Raw genomic sequence first — 16,625 nt, 5'->3', positions numbered from 1 at the left:
CAGCCCTGTTATGTGGTCATGATGAGGAAACTTTATACCACATTTTGTATGCATGTGATCATGCAAAACTGTTCTAGGATGAGGCGGAAGCAACTTTAAGAAGCGGAAGCTCCACTCAAACACATGGACTATGGATCTCCTTGACACAAGAATGGTGGAGAAGGATACAACGGCGATATGCATACCGGTGTGTTCAGCAGTTTGGAGCAACAGAATCAAATTCACGCATGGTAAGGACATGTACCAACCACACCACTCTATGCAAGTCATCGTCGAGATAGTGAGGGTGCTGGAAATCCCTCCAAAGCTAAATGTGATGGTGCAGCTAGCAGCACCCAGATGGGATGTAACCTCACTATCTCGGCGATGATATAATTTTCAGTGATATTATATTTGGTTACATGCATTAATATTTTATTCATTAAATCTAAGGTTAAAATTGAGCACAAAATTCGAAAGGGAGCAATAAACCAAGACGGAGGTGGTAGTATGCAAGTGTGAAGTGTTAGAGCTTCGTTATGCTAGCAGAAATGTTAATTATGTAGCTCTTTGTTGTGCTAAAGAAGCTCATAATGTACAGTTGTCTGTAAACTTTACTGATGTGGCCCCTGACTTTCTGACGTGCGCTTTGCACGCATATATTATTATTTTTTGAATTGAGGGGCATGCCCCCGATTTCATTTCATTGCATGAAAGGAAACCAATAAAACAGATCAAGTATTCTTCAGATTTCATCCAGCCCCCAGATGTCCTACCATGACATCCAGGCAACAGCAACTAGACAACCAAGAAAATAAAGCTTGCAACTAAGAAAAACTCAACACTTATCACAAATGCATACCCATGTGAGAGGTAACCACACAGGGCTCCTCTCCCCCCCTCATCACCACATATTCTCCAGGGAGGACAGAAATTCAACTAACATTACAGATAGAATTACTCCCCGATGTCAAGACGTTTCACCATGGGCGCCCATCCTCTGCTCTTGTTGAAGAAACCGTTCGCAACATCAACCAGCAGTGCTGCGACGGCCCGCAACATCTGTTGCCCTTCTTTTCTCTGTAGACCAGCCCAGTAAGACATCCAATAAGATATTTGAAAGAACAACACACTAGGGTCATGAGGGTAAACATGATGAAATGTAGTAGCATTTCTGACTTCCCACAAAGTCCAAAACACCGCAGAAACACCCACTGCTATTGTTTGCCTAATATTCTTAGGAAATTTTTCTACCCAGGCAGTAAACTCTTCTATCTTGCATGGAATGTCATGAATTCTAGTTACATTCCTAACCACACCCCACACAAACTTAGCCACCACACATGTACAGAAAAGATGATCAACCGTTTCTGGATAATCACAGAAACTACAGTTTTTATCCTTTCCTTTCCAGTTTCTTTTCGCCAAATTGTCTCTAGTTAGGACACTATTCTTAAACATCAACCACAAGAAAACTTTAACTTTCAGCGGTATCCTTGCCTGCCACAATTTCCTATGAGGCCAGGCAGCCTGATCCGTTTTTAAAGCAAGATACAAAGATCTAACTGTGAATCTACCAGATTTAGTTAGCAGCCAGCTACATCTATCCTCTTGATCATTAAAAACTACTTTACTGCATAGATTTTTGAGCTCATACCACATATCAGCCGTGTCTCCCCATAAGACTCTTCTAAATCTAATCAAACTCATATTATCAGATAGAGCTTTGGCGACAGTGAAATCTGAACTAAAGGTTAGCAAATAAAGTCTAGGGAACTGCACGCTAAGAGGTTTGTCTCCTAGCCATATATCACTCCAAAACATAGTCCTCTCCCCATTACCCACCATCTTCCTACAATATTGTAGGAAAATTGGTTTAACCTTCATTAGACCCTGCCAGAAATGAGAGTGACCAGGTTTTTTCTTGCTATCTCTAAGGGTACATCTACTTAAGTATTTCTTTCTCACTAGATCTTGCCACACACCACTTCCATTTTCGAGTTTCCAGATCCATTTGCACAGTAAGCAGATGTTCATAATGTCAAGATCTAAGACGCCTAAACCCCCCATCTCTTTAGGTCTACAGACATCTTCCCATTTCACTAGATGGTACTTTTTAACTCCCTCCTCCTCTTGCCATAACATTCTTTTCATAAAAAAGTTCATCTTCTTACTAGGACCTTTGGGTAGCTCAAACAGAGAAATCATATACAAAGGAATATTGCTTAAACTAGAGGTAATTAAAATCAATCTCCCCCCATACGATCTGTACCTCCCTTTCCACACACTTAGCTTCTTCTCCATTTTCTCCGCAGCCCAATTCCAGTCACTATTACATAATATAATTGCATTAATAGGCATACCTAAATATCTAGAAGGAAGTTTTCCTACAGCACAAGTAAATATTGTAGAGTAATTGTCCTGTTTGTCCTTAGCTTCACCAAAACAAAAAACCTCACTCTTGTGAAAATTAACTTTAAGGCCAGACAATTGTTCAAATAAACAAAGAATTAATTTCAAGTTTCTAGCACTTTCCAGATTGTGTCTAAACATGAAAATGGTGTCATCCGCATATTGTAACATATTAATGCCATCTGGGATTAAATCGTGTGCTAATCCTTGGATAAGGTCCAATTTTTGTGCCTTAGCTAGAAGCAAATTAAGTATGTCAATGGCAATATTAAAAAGAATGGGGGAGAAAGGATCTCCCTGTCTCAGTCCTTTTTTCGTCTCGAAAAAAGGACCAATTTGATCATTGACCATAACTGCTACTTTACCCCTCTCTACTGTCTGCTTGACCCAACCAATAAATCTAGGTGAAAACCCTTTTTTCTTCATGACAAAATACAAGAACTCCCAGTTAATCTTGTCATAAGCTTTCTCAAAATCTACTTTAAACAAAACAGCACTCTCTTTTTTCCTATGAACTTCATGCAGAACTTCATGCAGCACAATAACCCCATCTAATATATACCTTCCTCTAATAAAAGCTATTTGCACAGGAGCTATAATCTTATCAGCTACAGTAATAACTCTATTATTTAAAACTTTTGTAAAGATTTTGAAAATCACATTCAACAAACAGATTGGTCTATATTGTTGTAAAGTTTGAGCATCAGCACATTTTGGAATTAACGCAAGGACACCATAATTAAATCTAGCTAAATCTAACTTTCCTTCATAAAATTCACCGAAAAGCTCCAAAATGTCCACTCCAATTATATGCCAGTACTTCTGATAAAATTCTATAGGAAATCCGTCAGGTCCAGGTGCTTTGTTAGGTTTCATATCGAAAACAGCAATCTTAATCTCTTCTAAAGTAAACTTCCTATCCAGATTTATTCTATCGGCATCACTCAAGACCACGGGTACATTAATATCAAGGGAAAGATTATTCATACCTATAACAGGGCCAAATAAATTTTTGTAAAAGGAAGTGGCAAAAAGCAATAAATCTTTGTCCCCCTGGATCACATCATTAGCAGCAGTCTTAATAGAGGTAATTCTGTTTTTCCTTTTTCTACTACTAGCTTTAGATATAAAATAGGAAGTTAAAGCGTCGCCCTCTAATAGTTCCTTCTCTTTCGATCTCTGCAACCACATTAACTCCTCCTTTTTATAAATCTTTGAAAGCTCCTCCTCTAACTTTTTCCTTAACATATATTTTTCTTTAGTCAAACCAATTAATTCACTCTCTCTGTCTATCTCATCTATATCTCTAATCAGGAAAACCTTTTGCTTTTTGTAAAACCAAACATAGTTGAGATTCCACCCTTTGAGCGTTTTTCTAAGTATCCTAGCTCTATTTTGCCACTGATCTTGCAAACTTTTACCACAGTAAGCATCACACAAGACATTATATACTAAAGTATCTAAATCTTCTCTTAGGAACCAGCAGAGTTCAAATTTAAAAGGTTTCACTACCTTAGGTAAGTTCATCCCCAAATCAAGCAAAAGAGGGGCATGGTCAGAGAGGACTCTAGGAAGAGCTCGAAGAAACATCAGAGGAAACAAACTCTCATAAGATAGAGACATTAAAATTCTGTCTAATTTCTCAAAAACAGGATTTTCTTGATTATTTGACCAAGTAAAAGCTCTCCCATTTAGTTCTACTTCTTTCATCTCCCAATTCTCAATAATTGCATTAAACAGAGTAGACCACTTATTTAAAGGTTTATTCCTATTAGACTCCCCCCTTTTCCTTATGATATTAAAATCTCCCCCAATAATAATAGGAAAAGTGTTAGAATTACATATATGAACTAATTCAACTAGGAAGTATTCTTTATCCTTATTATGCGAAGCTCCATAAACATTTACTATATTTAACTTCTCTCCATTTTTCCTATCTCGGACAAGGAATCTAATATGATGTCATCCTTTTTCAGAATCTAAGATATCATAAAAATCAGTATTAATACCACTCAAAAGACCTCCTGACTGTCCAACAGCAGGAACAAAGCACCAGGAGAAAGGGCAATTACCACTAACATTCTCAAGCCAAGCCAAGTTATAAGTAGTTTTTTTAGTTTCCTGGATACAAATGAATCTAAGTTGGAACTCTACCAAAGCATTTTTAATAAAGGTAATTTTCTCAGGGTCACCCAGTCCCCTGGCATTCCAGAACAAACCAGCCATCAGAAAAGTTTCGTGCCTTTTATATTACTATCTTTACTTCTGCTTCTAAACTTTCCAACTACTACCCCCTTATGAAATTCTCTACTATCTTTCCTCCTCTGTAAAATAGTGCCTAATCCAGCAATGTTTCTAATCATATTATCCCAGTTCCTCATTGTCTTGCTCTTTACCTTCATCGTCAGTAAGCAAATCCTCTATTTCTTCAATACTAAAACCTTCTGCAATATTATTATTAATAACAATACTTTCCTTATGTTTGTTAACACTAGCATTATAAACAGAAAGTCTAGAAGCTTCTAAGTCTTTCAAATGTTGGACATTATTTACTATCTCTACATCATCTTCTCCTAATTTAAACCCCAGACCAGCAGCTATCTGCACTAACTTTCCATGGGCAGTATCCAAAATAGTAGGTAGACTAGAACTAGAAAATTCAGTTTCTACGGAAGAAGATTGAGTTTTCATACCTGGGGCAGTCTCCAGGTTTCTGACTTTCACCCTTTCTACAGCTTTATCCATTGTATGCATATCGCCAATATCTCTCTGAGTCCTCCTTCTTTCCTCATCTACCACCCCATCTCTGCTTTTGTTCAGATCTTTGAGCTTTTCCCCTAGGACTTGCCTATTTACCTGTCTTGCATCCGTCACAATGCCCACTTTACTGGCGACTTTTTCAGGTTGGGAATCCAGAACTTCCTCTGAATAGTTGCCATATTCCTTCAACACTCTATCTTGTATGACTTGTGTACTCTCCACCATGTCTTCTCCATAGTCTATCTGCTCTTGAACATAATCATCATTCCTGAAATCCATTCTCTCAGCATCTGTGGCGAATTCTCGGTTAATCTCCTCCAGGCCTTTTGACTGTGCTACAATTTCTTCTTCCTCTTGCTTTTTTCCTCTCCAACATTTCCTGTCTGATTTTCTCTTCCCTTGCTAGTTCAGTCTTTTGCATCTCCAATCTATCATGCATTAGCTCATCTTCATTCCCACCAGACCCCTGCCCAACTTCACGTGTATCGTTCCTATACTTTTTGGCTCCCCTACTGTAATGTCTATCGATCTGGTTCTCATCGTCTTCTTCTGCAATAAGCACACCATCTCTTAGAGCCCCTCCACGTTCTACAATCTCCTCCACCTCAAAAAAGATGTAATATATGTATGGGTCTACAGTTAGTTCCACCACCTCAGGTATTTTGCTTGGGTCTTTCACTCCAACTTTCGCCCTGACAATATCAGTATCTCTGTAAGCTTGCATATCCACATCCTGGACAGTTCCCAGGAACGAGGCAATTTCCTCAAAACCATCTTTGTGTAACAAAGTATCAGGGATACCAAAAATCCTCACCCAAACTGAAGACAGCTTGAATCTAGCAGCAGAGGCAGAATTCCATTTGCTTACTTTCACAGTCACTTTTGTACCTTTCAGGCCAAACTTAGGGTATTCTATCATCTCTTGCAATCTAGCAGCTGAAGGAAATTTGGCAAGATAAGTATTATCACCGTACTCCTTGATTTTCCACTCCCCTCCCCAAGGAAACTGAGCTCCAAAGGCAACAACGAGCGCACTGCAGTTTATGCTCCCTTTCAGAATCTGCACCAATCCTACATTCTGAGCACTTTTATCAAACTTTCTCTTCTTCCCTGTTTGGGAAATCATCATTTGCAAACCATCCGCTCTACAACCAGCCATCTTTAGAACAGGGTGTGGTCTATTCAGCATTACACATCTTTCAGACAGATGATTGAATCCACAATTGATGCAGGTTAATTGTGCTTTACAGTCTCTAACCAGATGATCGGTCCCTCCACATCTAAAGCATTCCTGTCCCTTTGATTCAGCTTGTTCAGTGGGTTTGGCGTCGCTTTTTCCTGCCCGAGTACTCCCATCCGAGCCAACGCTGCTAGTTTTCTGATCTGCTTCTTTCTGCGCCAACTTTCCAGCATTCCTATCTCCCTCAAACGATCCCATATTCTGCGGCATCACTTCTCTGTGTCCATTCCCTTTCTTCCTAAATTTTTCCTGCTCTGTTCTAGTACCACTCCACTGCTGCGAGCTGGGCATGAACATACCTTGGGGAGGCGGCGCCCTCGGGAACTGATACGGCACAAACTGCGGGTACGTGTTGAAGCCTGAAGATCCACCAGGGAAGCCTGACGGAGGCGCACCATTCCCCGGCGGTGGTGCGAATCCTGGCGGCGGCGCATGTGGGGCGTAGTTGGTCGGCGGGCCAAATTGGCCCCCCGCTCCTCGCCCCATGCCCGGTCACGCCCCCTCCAGTTGGATCGCCCTCCATCGAAGCCATCCCGGCGCTCACGCTAGTACCCTCTCCCCCCGCTCGCCATCTGTTGTGCTTCAGTGCTTGCCGCCGCTCTCTCCCGACCTGTTGCATCTTTCGGGATGCTTCCCCTAACCCTAGGCAGCCACAACCCTTGAAGTATCGACTGTATCGAGCCCAATGGCTTGGGTTTGGCTTCCCTCGAGGCCCAGTGGGAAGAAATAGCACTAGGCCCAGTAGCTTTCGAAAAAAACTCGTCCCCCGCTTCACCTGTGACGTCATCAATGGCGGAATCTCGCTGCAGAAATCCCTGCAAAATAAAACCCGCAAGTGTTGGCGGATTAGGAATTGATGGTTCTCTGTAGCGCGCCCCTGACCTGAATGGTTGTGGACGCGGCCGTGGTGACGAGATCACCGCCCCTGGCGCCCATTGCTTGACCCGATGGCGCCATCTCACCCCCGTGATCGGAACCGGCGGCACAAAAGGCAGTCTCACCCTCACCGGAGCGCCGCGCCTCTTCTCCAGAATCGCCACCTCACCCTTCCTCAATTCCCCCTCTTCCTCATCCGATTCCTCACTCTGTCCCTCCCAAAACCTCCCCGCCATAGGAAATCCCCTCCGCGGTCCCCGCGTAGTCGATCCCTCATCGGCGTCGATCAGCAGCGGATCTCGCGCAGGGACCTCGGTGGCCGGGGAGACGAGGGCCTCTCCGCCGGTGGCGCTCGGTTGCACGCATATATGAATGAATAAATCCCGGAGAGAGGTGTTCAAACAAAAAACCTCGGAGAGAGGAGTCGCAAAAAAAAATCCAGAAAGAACAAGAATAACGTGGGCGGAGGCAGGCACACACTCCATTGGATCTGCCTCGGTTGGAAGTCCGGTCCTTGCTTCCATCCTCCACCCTGAAAAATCTTTCGGCCACATCCACGTATCCGACGAGCACCCCATCCCCGCTGGCCATACCGCGCCCGGTCCCCGGTACGCCGACGCACGGAACGAACCAACAGGGGAGCGTTGAGAAGAAAAGCGGCCCGTTTCTTGGTTCGGCCGGAATCGATCGAAACAGACGTCGTTCTCGCAAAAGATACGGCGCTTTTAAGACGCCACCAATAGGCAGTTGCGTTGAGACCATTTCTTAAGTGGGGAGTTCCGGTAGGAGGAGTATATCCACCGCGACTGCTGCCAGGTCAGGCACAGATCAGAGGTAGATTCATGGCAAAGAAAATGAAAGAAATCAGCGAGGGATTTGATAGATTACCACTTTGCGAAGTCGCCCCCTGAGCCTGACTCATTGGTTAAGGAAAAAGAGATTTACCAGTTATGTATTATGTTAACTAAAGAGGGGCAGAGTGGGAGGAGCAAAAGCTGCGAGGATAAGGCCCCGCTCCCCGGTCGCATTTGTTTAATCAAATCCATCGTGTCTCCACGTGGCGACCCAACCCACCGCCTTGGAGTAGAGAAGACCTTCAAGATTTTAGCCCCGGCCGTCGCCTTTTTATACCCGCCCATGCCGCTTCATTGCCTGGTTCGTCGCTCTGCCGTCTCCCTCCCTCCCTTCGCCCCCGCCTGCGTCTCTTCTGCCTCTTGTTTCTCGGCCCCTACCTCTTCTTAACTTGCGGTAAACTGCACATGATCGCCTGGATATACAGTAGGTGAGCTGAACTGCCAAAAAAGAGAGATAAAGGAGATCAGTACTGGCAATGGTGTTCTACTTCAAGGCGCGGCCGGACGCCGGCGATTACACCATCTACATGGGCGCCGACAAGAACGAGAACGAGGAGCTCATCAAGTACGGCCTCCCCGAGGACGTCTGGTACGAGCATTTGCCCAACTCTGCCTAGCTTCGCCTCTCTCTCCCTCCCACCCTCCCTCTCTCCGGTAGAATATAAACTCTTGTTAGGTTTGGGATATCGATCGATGGATATACTCATGGGAGTTCCTCCGTATATAAATATGTACGTGGAGTATAATAGTTAATCATCAATAGTATAGTAGTACGTTTAAACTCATGTGCGGTGAGCCAGTGAAATTCCGGAGATAGAGATCAGAGACAACGGCCGGCCTGCCGGCCAGAATGAGAGAACTCAGAGCAGGAGGAGCACAGGGAGCGCACGGATTGACGCGTGACGAGGCCATGACGAGGCTGCTAGGGACACTCCAACGCCCTCGAAGGAGTACTAAACTGTAGACTTACGGAACACGACTAGCTGCTCGATGCATGCCATCTGCATCGCCCCCGTGCTAGCTACGGCCAAAACACCCTGTATATATCTATCGTCTAGCAGACCTCGCCCTCGGCTCGCGCTCCTAGCTGCAAACTACTGTACTTATTTTACTGGTTTATATTACTGAAAAATAAGCAAACCCTCGACCTTAGTGGATATCGTGCTGTAGTACAACCTAGTAGCTCGTTTATTAAGCAAAGCAACGATGATTGTACGAAATAATTAATCATTTGGCGCACCACCATCTGCACTGCAGGTTCCATGTGGACAAGGTGTCGTCGGCGCACGTCTACCTGAGGCTCAAAAAAGGCGATTCCATAGACACCATCAGCGACGGCCTGCTGGAGGATTGTGCGCAGCTCGTAAAAGCGCATTCCATTCAAGGTATGCACGGAAGAAACTCATTGTTTATGCTACTACTGAATATTGTGTTACCAATAAGAAAAGATTTTCTTATATTCAAGCAAGGTTTTCTTACTACGGAGTAGTACCAAAAGGCCCCCTCGGAAATACGCTGCCCCACAAAACATTGATACATGCTCAACTATGTTTGGCATCTGAGCACGGACCCAAGAAATTAGCTCGTGGTGCGACTGTGACCGGCCGTGTCTAGTGCAAAGCTGCAGCATGCACATTGCTATCTCTTTCTGTGCCCATTACAGCAACTTTTTCTGGTGTATTATTGCCGGCCTCTCTATGCATGCCATGCATGGGCCCCTTTGCATTATCTGCCTTGGATCGATAACTGGCCTATACTGTATGTGCGAGTGATTGTGATCGTCAGAACGTGACAAGTTGGGCCGATAATGGATGCTGGCTGCATCATTCATGCATGCATGTGTTTATCGTGCAGGAAACAAGATGAACAATGTCGAGGTGGTCTACACGCCATGGTCCAATCTCAAGAAGGCGACATCCATGGATGTCGGCCAAGTTGGCTTCCACAACCATCGGATGGTAATCAATTAACCACTTCTACTCGTTTGCTAGTAGTACTACTAACGCCTCCATTTGGCAGTTATTTAACAAATTTAAGAAAAACTAGATGACACCCCGCACGTTGCTGCGGAATTTTGTTGATCTGATGATTTGAACAATTGAAACGCCCAAGAGTTGGAATAGCTCCTGTCTTCCTAAATGCCTTGACCTTCATGATCTCTTCTGAACATAGTCAAAGGTAAAATGAATAATGTCGAAATCTAAATATACACATGTAAAAAAGAATAATTCACAAAAGTGACCCATTGCATTGTTGTACTGTAATTTATTAGTCGTGCAAACTACAAAAAAATCCAGATAATCTTAGGGGCTTAATCACATCATATACGCCATGGTTTTTAATTTCCTTTTGATTAGTACTAAAATCCACCATTGTTACGCCTGAACAATTGTACAGCCACATCTCTTGTTAATCCACATATCCTGGCATAGGTATAGTCCAATCAATCAAACTGTAAAGTCCAAAAGACCAAACTAATCAAATGTTATCCTTGTATTTTCAAACTGATGTACGTAGCTGAGGAAAATGTAGCTGGGCCAAATAGAATCGGGAATAGAGTGGAAATAATGCGTTGAAAAGAGGAGCTCACATGTGTGCCCTTGCTTGGCGTTCACGCGGAAGATGTTTGGGTAGAGGCGGCAGTGGAGGGTGGTGAGTAGAAGAAGAGGCGGACGACTACACGCGCTCACGCCTCTACTGCGACGTACAGGGCGGCCCATCAACACGGCAGCGGTGATCTATGAGCAGAAAATTCGACCTGCAAGGACGATCTATGGCAAATAACACGGACATTGACTTATCTCTGAACACTCACACATGGAAGGCGTGACAAAAAAATAAGTATGCAAGTGCAGGGTAATCTGAAAGTAAAAGAGAATTAAATTAGGGCATGATTGGGGACGCAGGGGGGCTGTCAGAACTAACCGGGTATGGTGAGGGGAATAAAAATCGTTGCGGCTGACTGCAAGGCTCCTAATCCTCCCTTCCAGCACACCCTGTACGAGCAAGCCACGAGCGTCGAGGATGGGGCCTGGAGGCAGCATGACGGATCCACTGGAGCAGAAGCCCGAACGCATAGTTGTGGTGCCAACTCCATCGGTTGCTCATCTTTCTCTTCAATGGAGAAGGTGAGCAGGAGAAGTAAAATTGTTCAGTTTCTTTTACAAAATAGTACTCCCGCTCAGGTGTAGTGGAGAAGATGAAGAGAAAGGAAATTGGTTGTGGAAGATGAAGTGAAGAAGTTGATGTGACTCCCGCTCGCGAAAGATGTATTGAATCTCAACATGGACCTGCTCAATCTCGCGACTCATGGGCATATGGCTCGCCTAGCAGGTTGCAGACACCATCTTTGGATTTGGAGCTAGAGACGACCACCGGGGAGATGAAGTGAGAGGGATGAGTGATGGGAGAAGGAGCGGAGACATCAGGGGTGGTGGCGTTGTGCATCTATTTGTAGGAGGAAGGGAGGAGAAAAGGCACGCTGTAAATAGAGGGACATGGGAATTTCTTCGGAGGGGAATTAATAGCGCTGGGAGGAGAGACCGAGAGGGGCTAGAAAGAGAGAGACCGATTGGTTGTTTGTAAATTGAATGCTGATGTGGCATCATGATGATGTGGACAGCCTGCATGTAGAGAGAAGGGGTAGTAGTGGGGATCAATTTTTTAAGAACTAGAAGATACCCCGCGCGTTGCCGCGGAAATTCTTTAGAAATTTAGGAGACATGATGAACTAAGAAAGAAAATAGTTTAGCTGATATTGTAAGTGTAATAGCTGCAATATATATTTCACCGGGCATCAATTATAAGTACTAATGTCTAGAGACTACTCCATATTTCACCGGGCATCAATTATAAGTACTAATGAATTTATGATGATGCGGTTGTAGCTAGGCGTCTATACACAACAAACGTCAGTTACGCTTAACTGTTCTAGTTATGAAGAGGACGCTATGGCACACAACGACGGGGAGATCATGAAAGAAACATCATGAAGTGCAGTGAAAATAAATTTTTATCTTTTTTTGGACATAAATAAACTGCTTTTGCTGACACATATCAGTTGGTACCTTAACAATGACTAAATTATTACACCACGTAGTCCGACATCAAGGCAGCCAATGTCGTGACAAATCAAGCAGCGAGGCAACGTATGTGATGCAGAATAAAGTGTTGGGCATGGCACAATAAATGGCAACCGATTACTGCTTCTATTTTTGCATGTTTTTTGGTGTCAGTTACTGCATGCATGCGTGCATGCATTTGATGCAGCGGTTCTTCAGTGTAGATCGGACGACTATGGTGGACTGATCTAGCATATCCAATGGCTAAATTAATTTAGATGATGTGGCTCAAGGAGAAGGCAAAGAATTCCTTGTAGTGGAGGCTAGCTATTTAGATATAGTAGATATATTTATATAGACAAAATATGCTTGATCGATTGTAGCGTTTCAATTAGGCTCACTTGTTAAAGGCATGTATGCAGTGGTATCAAGTTATAGAAGCATTTCGAGTAGCACGAGCAATAATTGGATAAGAAACCTTTTAAAATTTAATTAGATTATCTTGTGCAATAATTGGGAACATTCGATGAGAAAATAACCATTATAATGAAAGCTGCCAATTCATGACCAGTCTAGCTTGGAAGAAGTCTGTCTTGTCTTGCGCATACCTGTAGCTGCTTAGCTGATGATGGTCCCAACCGTCGCCGATGCTAACTGACTCTAGCATGCTTCATTTCTTGCGTTGGCCCTTGGCTAATCATAAATTGATTCATGTCTTTGCGACGAACAAATGTTCATATACAATCTACTGCCCGCCAACAGGTACATGTCTTGACAGTAGAGAAGCGTGTCAATGAGATCCTCAACAGGTTGAATAAGACCAGGGTAGAGCGCCGACCAGACCTCAAAGGTACATACGCATACGCAAGCTAGAGACCTCCATTTCGTGTGCACGTGTAGTACACCATGCATGCATGCACGTGCAACTGGGATTTCATTCGCTAATTTGCTAATTTGTGTGTGTGTAGCCGAGAAAGATGCATCAAATGCAGCGGAGAAGGCCGAGCGGAAGATGCAGCTGAAAGACAAGGCACGCAACGCATGCATGCTAGTTAACTTGACCTTTCCATATCAAAGCCTGTCATGCATGGTGACAACCGGCTAACTTTTTTCTCTTCTGGCGTGCACAGAAGCGCAGGGAGGAGATGGAGAGGGTGGTGAAGGAGCGGCAGGCCGAGATACGGAGCTACAAGGGCCTCATGGTCGCCGAGAAGATGACCTCCAACCGCCAGATCGCCTCCGCCGGCAAGTCCATACAGGAAATGGAGGACGAGTTCGTCTAGCAGCTAACCTCATGCGTGTGTAGTGTATCATCCATGTCCATGTGTATATGTGCCGATGCGCGCACCTTGCGTGCGTGTGCGAGCGTGGTCTCGACGAGGCAGCCGAGGATCGATCGATCCTCGATGTTACTGACGGTGCAGGTGTACATATATAAGGTCCTTGGTTTGGACAGAAATGAGAAAGCAGCTAGCACAGAAATAAACAGTTTTTTTTTTCAAAAGTATGCCAATGGCATGTAAATTCCAAAATTTATGATGACGACAAAGGGCGGGCATTGCGGCGCCTAAACAAAACTGATCCGGATCTGGTATACTTAGGGTCTTTTCGATTCGCAGCATTCCGAAAGTACAGTAATAGAAAAGGTATAAAATTGGAGCGGCATATATCCACTTAAATCTTATAGGATTAGCGAGTGTTCGATGCCATAGAAAAAACAAAAAAAAATATGAAAAGAGATTGAAGTGGATGTTAGATTTTCTATGTTGAATCTCTACTTAATTAAAAAGAACGTAAGGTTTCCATTTCACCTTTCTTTCCACCACCCATTCGTTCAATCTTTCATGTATATGATAATCAATCACCTTAATTTACTTACTTTTTGAATCAATTTTACTTTAATTTACTTACCAAACTTTTAATCAAAATATAAAATAACTTATGATCAGAATTTAATGAACATTTATTTACACAATTGCATTATCATCGACAGATAAATCACAATCTAACGTACTAGAATATTTATATCCCGTTGCAACTCACGGGCATTGTTCTAGTGTAGTACAAAAGATTTCATAAGAAAAATGCCTATGAAAAATCCAATTCTATGAATCAAACGACCAATGTAGAAAAAATTCCGAAAGATTTCAATCCTCCAAAATCCTATAGAATTTCTTTCAATCAAAGAAGCGCTTAGCTTGTGCATCCAATTGATATAAGGCTGTCATCATCGTTCGACGAACGTGTTGAGTTTTTTTTTTTTTTTAACAACGAACGTGTTGAGTTTGGAGCGCGACAACAGAGTAAACCGTGGGAAAATGGTGGTCCAAAAGGAAATATGGAAGAAAACGGAAATCCCGCGCGACCGAGCTATGGGCAGCCTAATCCTGGCTCTTGCGGGTTCCTGCGGGAGCGGGTTTTAGGAGCTATTTGTTTTCTATGCCTTTTCTGTGTTGGTTTCATCGGTTTTCCTTATGGTTTTTTGGTTTTTATTTCCTTTTTTTATTTGATTTTCTGTGTTTGTTTTCAATGGTTTTTTGTGTCAATTTTCAACAGTTTTATTTCAATGTTTCGGCTTCTATACTTCTTTACTGGTTTTCTTCAGTTTTTCCCCTTTTTATTGTAATTTTTATTTTTTCAACACATCCCTACTTTTTCTATGTACATTGTATATTTTTAGTATACATCAGGAATAGTATTTTATAAAAGTTTCATATATATATATATATATATATATATATATATATATATATATATATATATATATATGACAAATGTTTCCTACAAGCAGCGGTAGTTACCATCCCTTGCGTTTTGTATGTTGTATATAGTATCTGTCGAAACCGAGAGTATGTACATATAGTATGTATGTAACACTCCACCTATGGGTTGTCACCATCGGGTTTATAACCTGGACCTGGGCTTTGATATGGGCCATGGGCCAATGTTGAGTGGGTTTGGTGCTAGTAGTATAAGTCACGTGCTTGTACTCCTGAGAGGGAATCGACCAGAAAAATGAACAAGGCCGTGGCCTTCTCTTCCCTCCTGTTCATCTAGTTTCCCACCTCGTGCTTTGCTGATCCCATTCCATACTCTGATTCCTTTGATTTCTCATCCCTATTTCTGTTAAATCGTGGTAATCCACCCTACCTTTCCAGTTCGTCGTGCTCTCCATCTTGGGGTCATGACAATTTGCTCTCGTCGTCAGCTATTCAGTGGGTACAAGTACAACTACCTAGTTCCTTAGAAGCTAATGTGTGGTCTGTGCAACAAATCTTCAAAACTCCTGTACAACTCTTTGACACTTGTCCAGTCCTAAAATTATTGCCAAGTTGTTCTGCATCTATTCTTCTTATGAAATATTTCATGGAGGATAGCACTCAGTTGAAATATAAATGGAGAGCACCCTCTTTGTTCGAAGAATTCCTAGAGGGAGTCCCAGTTTGGCAAAATGGTAGCATTTGCTGTTTATTGAGAGAAGTTACGTGTGCAGTACATAAACAAGCTACAGAATTGCTTTCTTGGCCACCACATACATGCATACAGTGGACTTATCTGGAAGTGCTAAAAATTCCTGGTTCAATTCTTGGCTAGTGTTGCTACTGTTCGGGGAGATTTGTTTATTTCAAGCCTTGTCTAACTACCATGTTACTGGAACTCTAGTGCTAAACAAGCTCATTGGTCTAGCACCAACAGATGGTACATGATATCGTGTTCCGCTTCAAGTAGAGGCCCTGGTTATCATTATTTGCTGTGTGCCACTTCAAGTTGAAGTTCTCATGGATGTTACTCCACTTTGTGCACCCTTTGTTAACAAAAGAAGGGTCACATGGCTTGAATTAGTTATTGGAATACCTCAACCCATTATTCACTATCACTTGCCACTACAGATAGGGGTTCTCGTGTTTCTACTCACCAGCTTGTTCGACTTCCTTCATAGCATACAGTGCAGCTTTGAGAAATTCTGGACTGCTCCTCTATATTGTTCAGAACAATCCCAATGGTTAATTGCATGGGCATTTTTTAATGTCTTCAATGGCAGTCCAGGACATATTCTACTGTTGATGGTCACCGACATTTTCAAGGCATTGTGCAATCCTTGTGTTGTTCCCATGTCTACTCTCCTTGGCCAGGGATCAGTTATATTGCAATCGATTTGCGCACCTCTTCTTTGCACTTGCTGGAGCTCTCTGTTAGGGGATTCAGGTTCCATTCTTGCAACTCAAAATGTGGAACCAAGGGTGCTTCCTAAGGTAACCAGTTCTGCTACCAGCCTATGTTATCCAGGAATCTCTCGTGTGCATGGCCAGAGTACTCTTCAATTGGTTGATTCTCACTTACTCTATCTCATGTTAGTTGATCGAGCGAAAACGAAAGAAAGGGTACATGTCTTTGATCCTGAGCCTGGTTTACTCTTTTGTTCAACTCTTGCTGTTTGTACTA

At 43.0% G+C, this 16,625-nt stretch overlaps 2 protein-coding genes across 2 annotated transcripts; one reads left to right on the top strand and one right to left on the bottom strand.

Moving 5' to 3' along the window:
• Positions 1 to 735: 735 nt before the first annotated feature.
• Positions 736 to 6,097, bottom strand: LOC119281520. The gene is made up of 2 exons (XM_037562022.1): positions 5,085 to 6,097; positions 736 to 1,059 (listed from the first exon to the last, which is right to left on the bottom strand). The coding sequence occupies exons 1-2, from the start codon at positions 5,428 to 5,430 to the stop codon at positions 1,010 to 1,012; spliced, it is 396 nt and encodes a 131-aa protein (XP_037417919.1). The 5' UTR covers positions 5,431 to 6,097; the 3' UTR covers positions 736 to 1,009.
• Positions 6,098 to 8,413: 2,316 nt separating this feature from the next.
• LOC119276994 (coiled-coil domain-containing protein 25-like) lies at positions 8,414 to 13,670 on the top strand. The gene is made up of 6 exons (XM_037558189.1): positions 8,414 to 8,710; positions 9,379 to 9,506; positions 9,976 to 10,079; positions 12,945 to 13,032; positions 13,151 to 13,212; positions 13,313 to 13,670. The coding sequence occupies exons 1-6, from the start codon at positions 8,598 to 8,600 to the stop codon at positions 13,463 to 13,465; spliced, it is 648 nt and encodes a 215-aa protein (XP_037414086.1). The 5' UTR covers positions 8,414 to 8,597; the 3' UTR covers positions 13,466 to 13,670.
• The last annotated feature ends 2,955 nt before the right edge of the window (positions 13,671 to 16,625 follow it).

Source organism: Triticum dicoccoides, chromosome 3B (genome assembly GCF_002162155.2).
Source record: "Triticum dicoccoides isolate Atlit2015 ecotype Zavitan chromosome 3B, WEW_v2.0, whole genome shotgun sequence".
Taxonomy (NCBI): Eukaryota; Viridiplantae; Streptophyta; class Magnoliopsida; order Poales; family Poaceae; genus Triticum; species Triticum dicoccoides.
The sequence above is the reverse complement of the archived record's forward strand: the minus strand, read 5'-3'. Positions and strand labels throughout refer to the sequence as shown.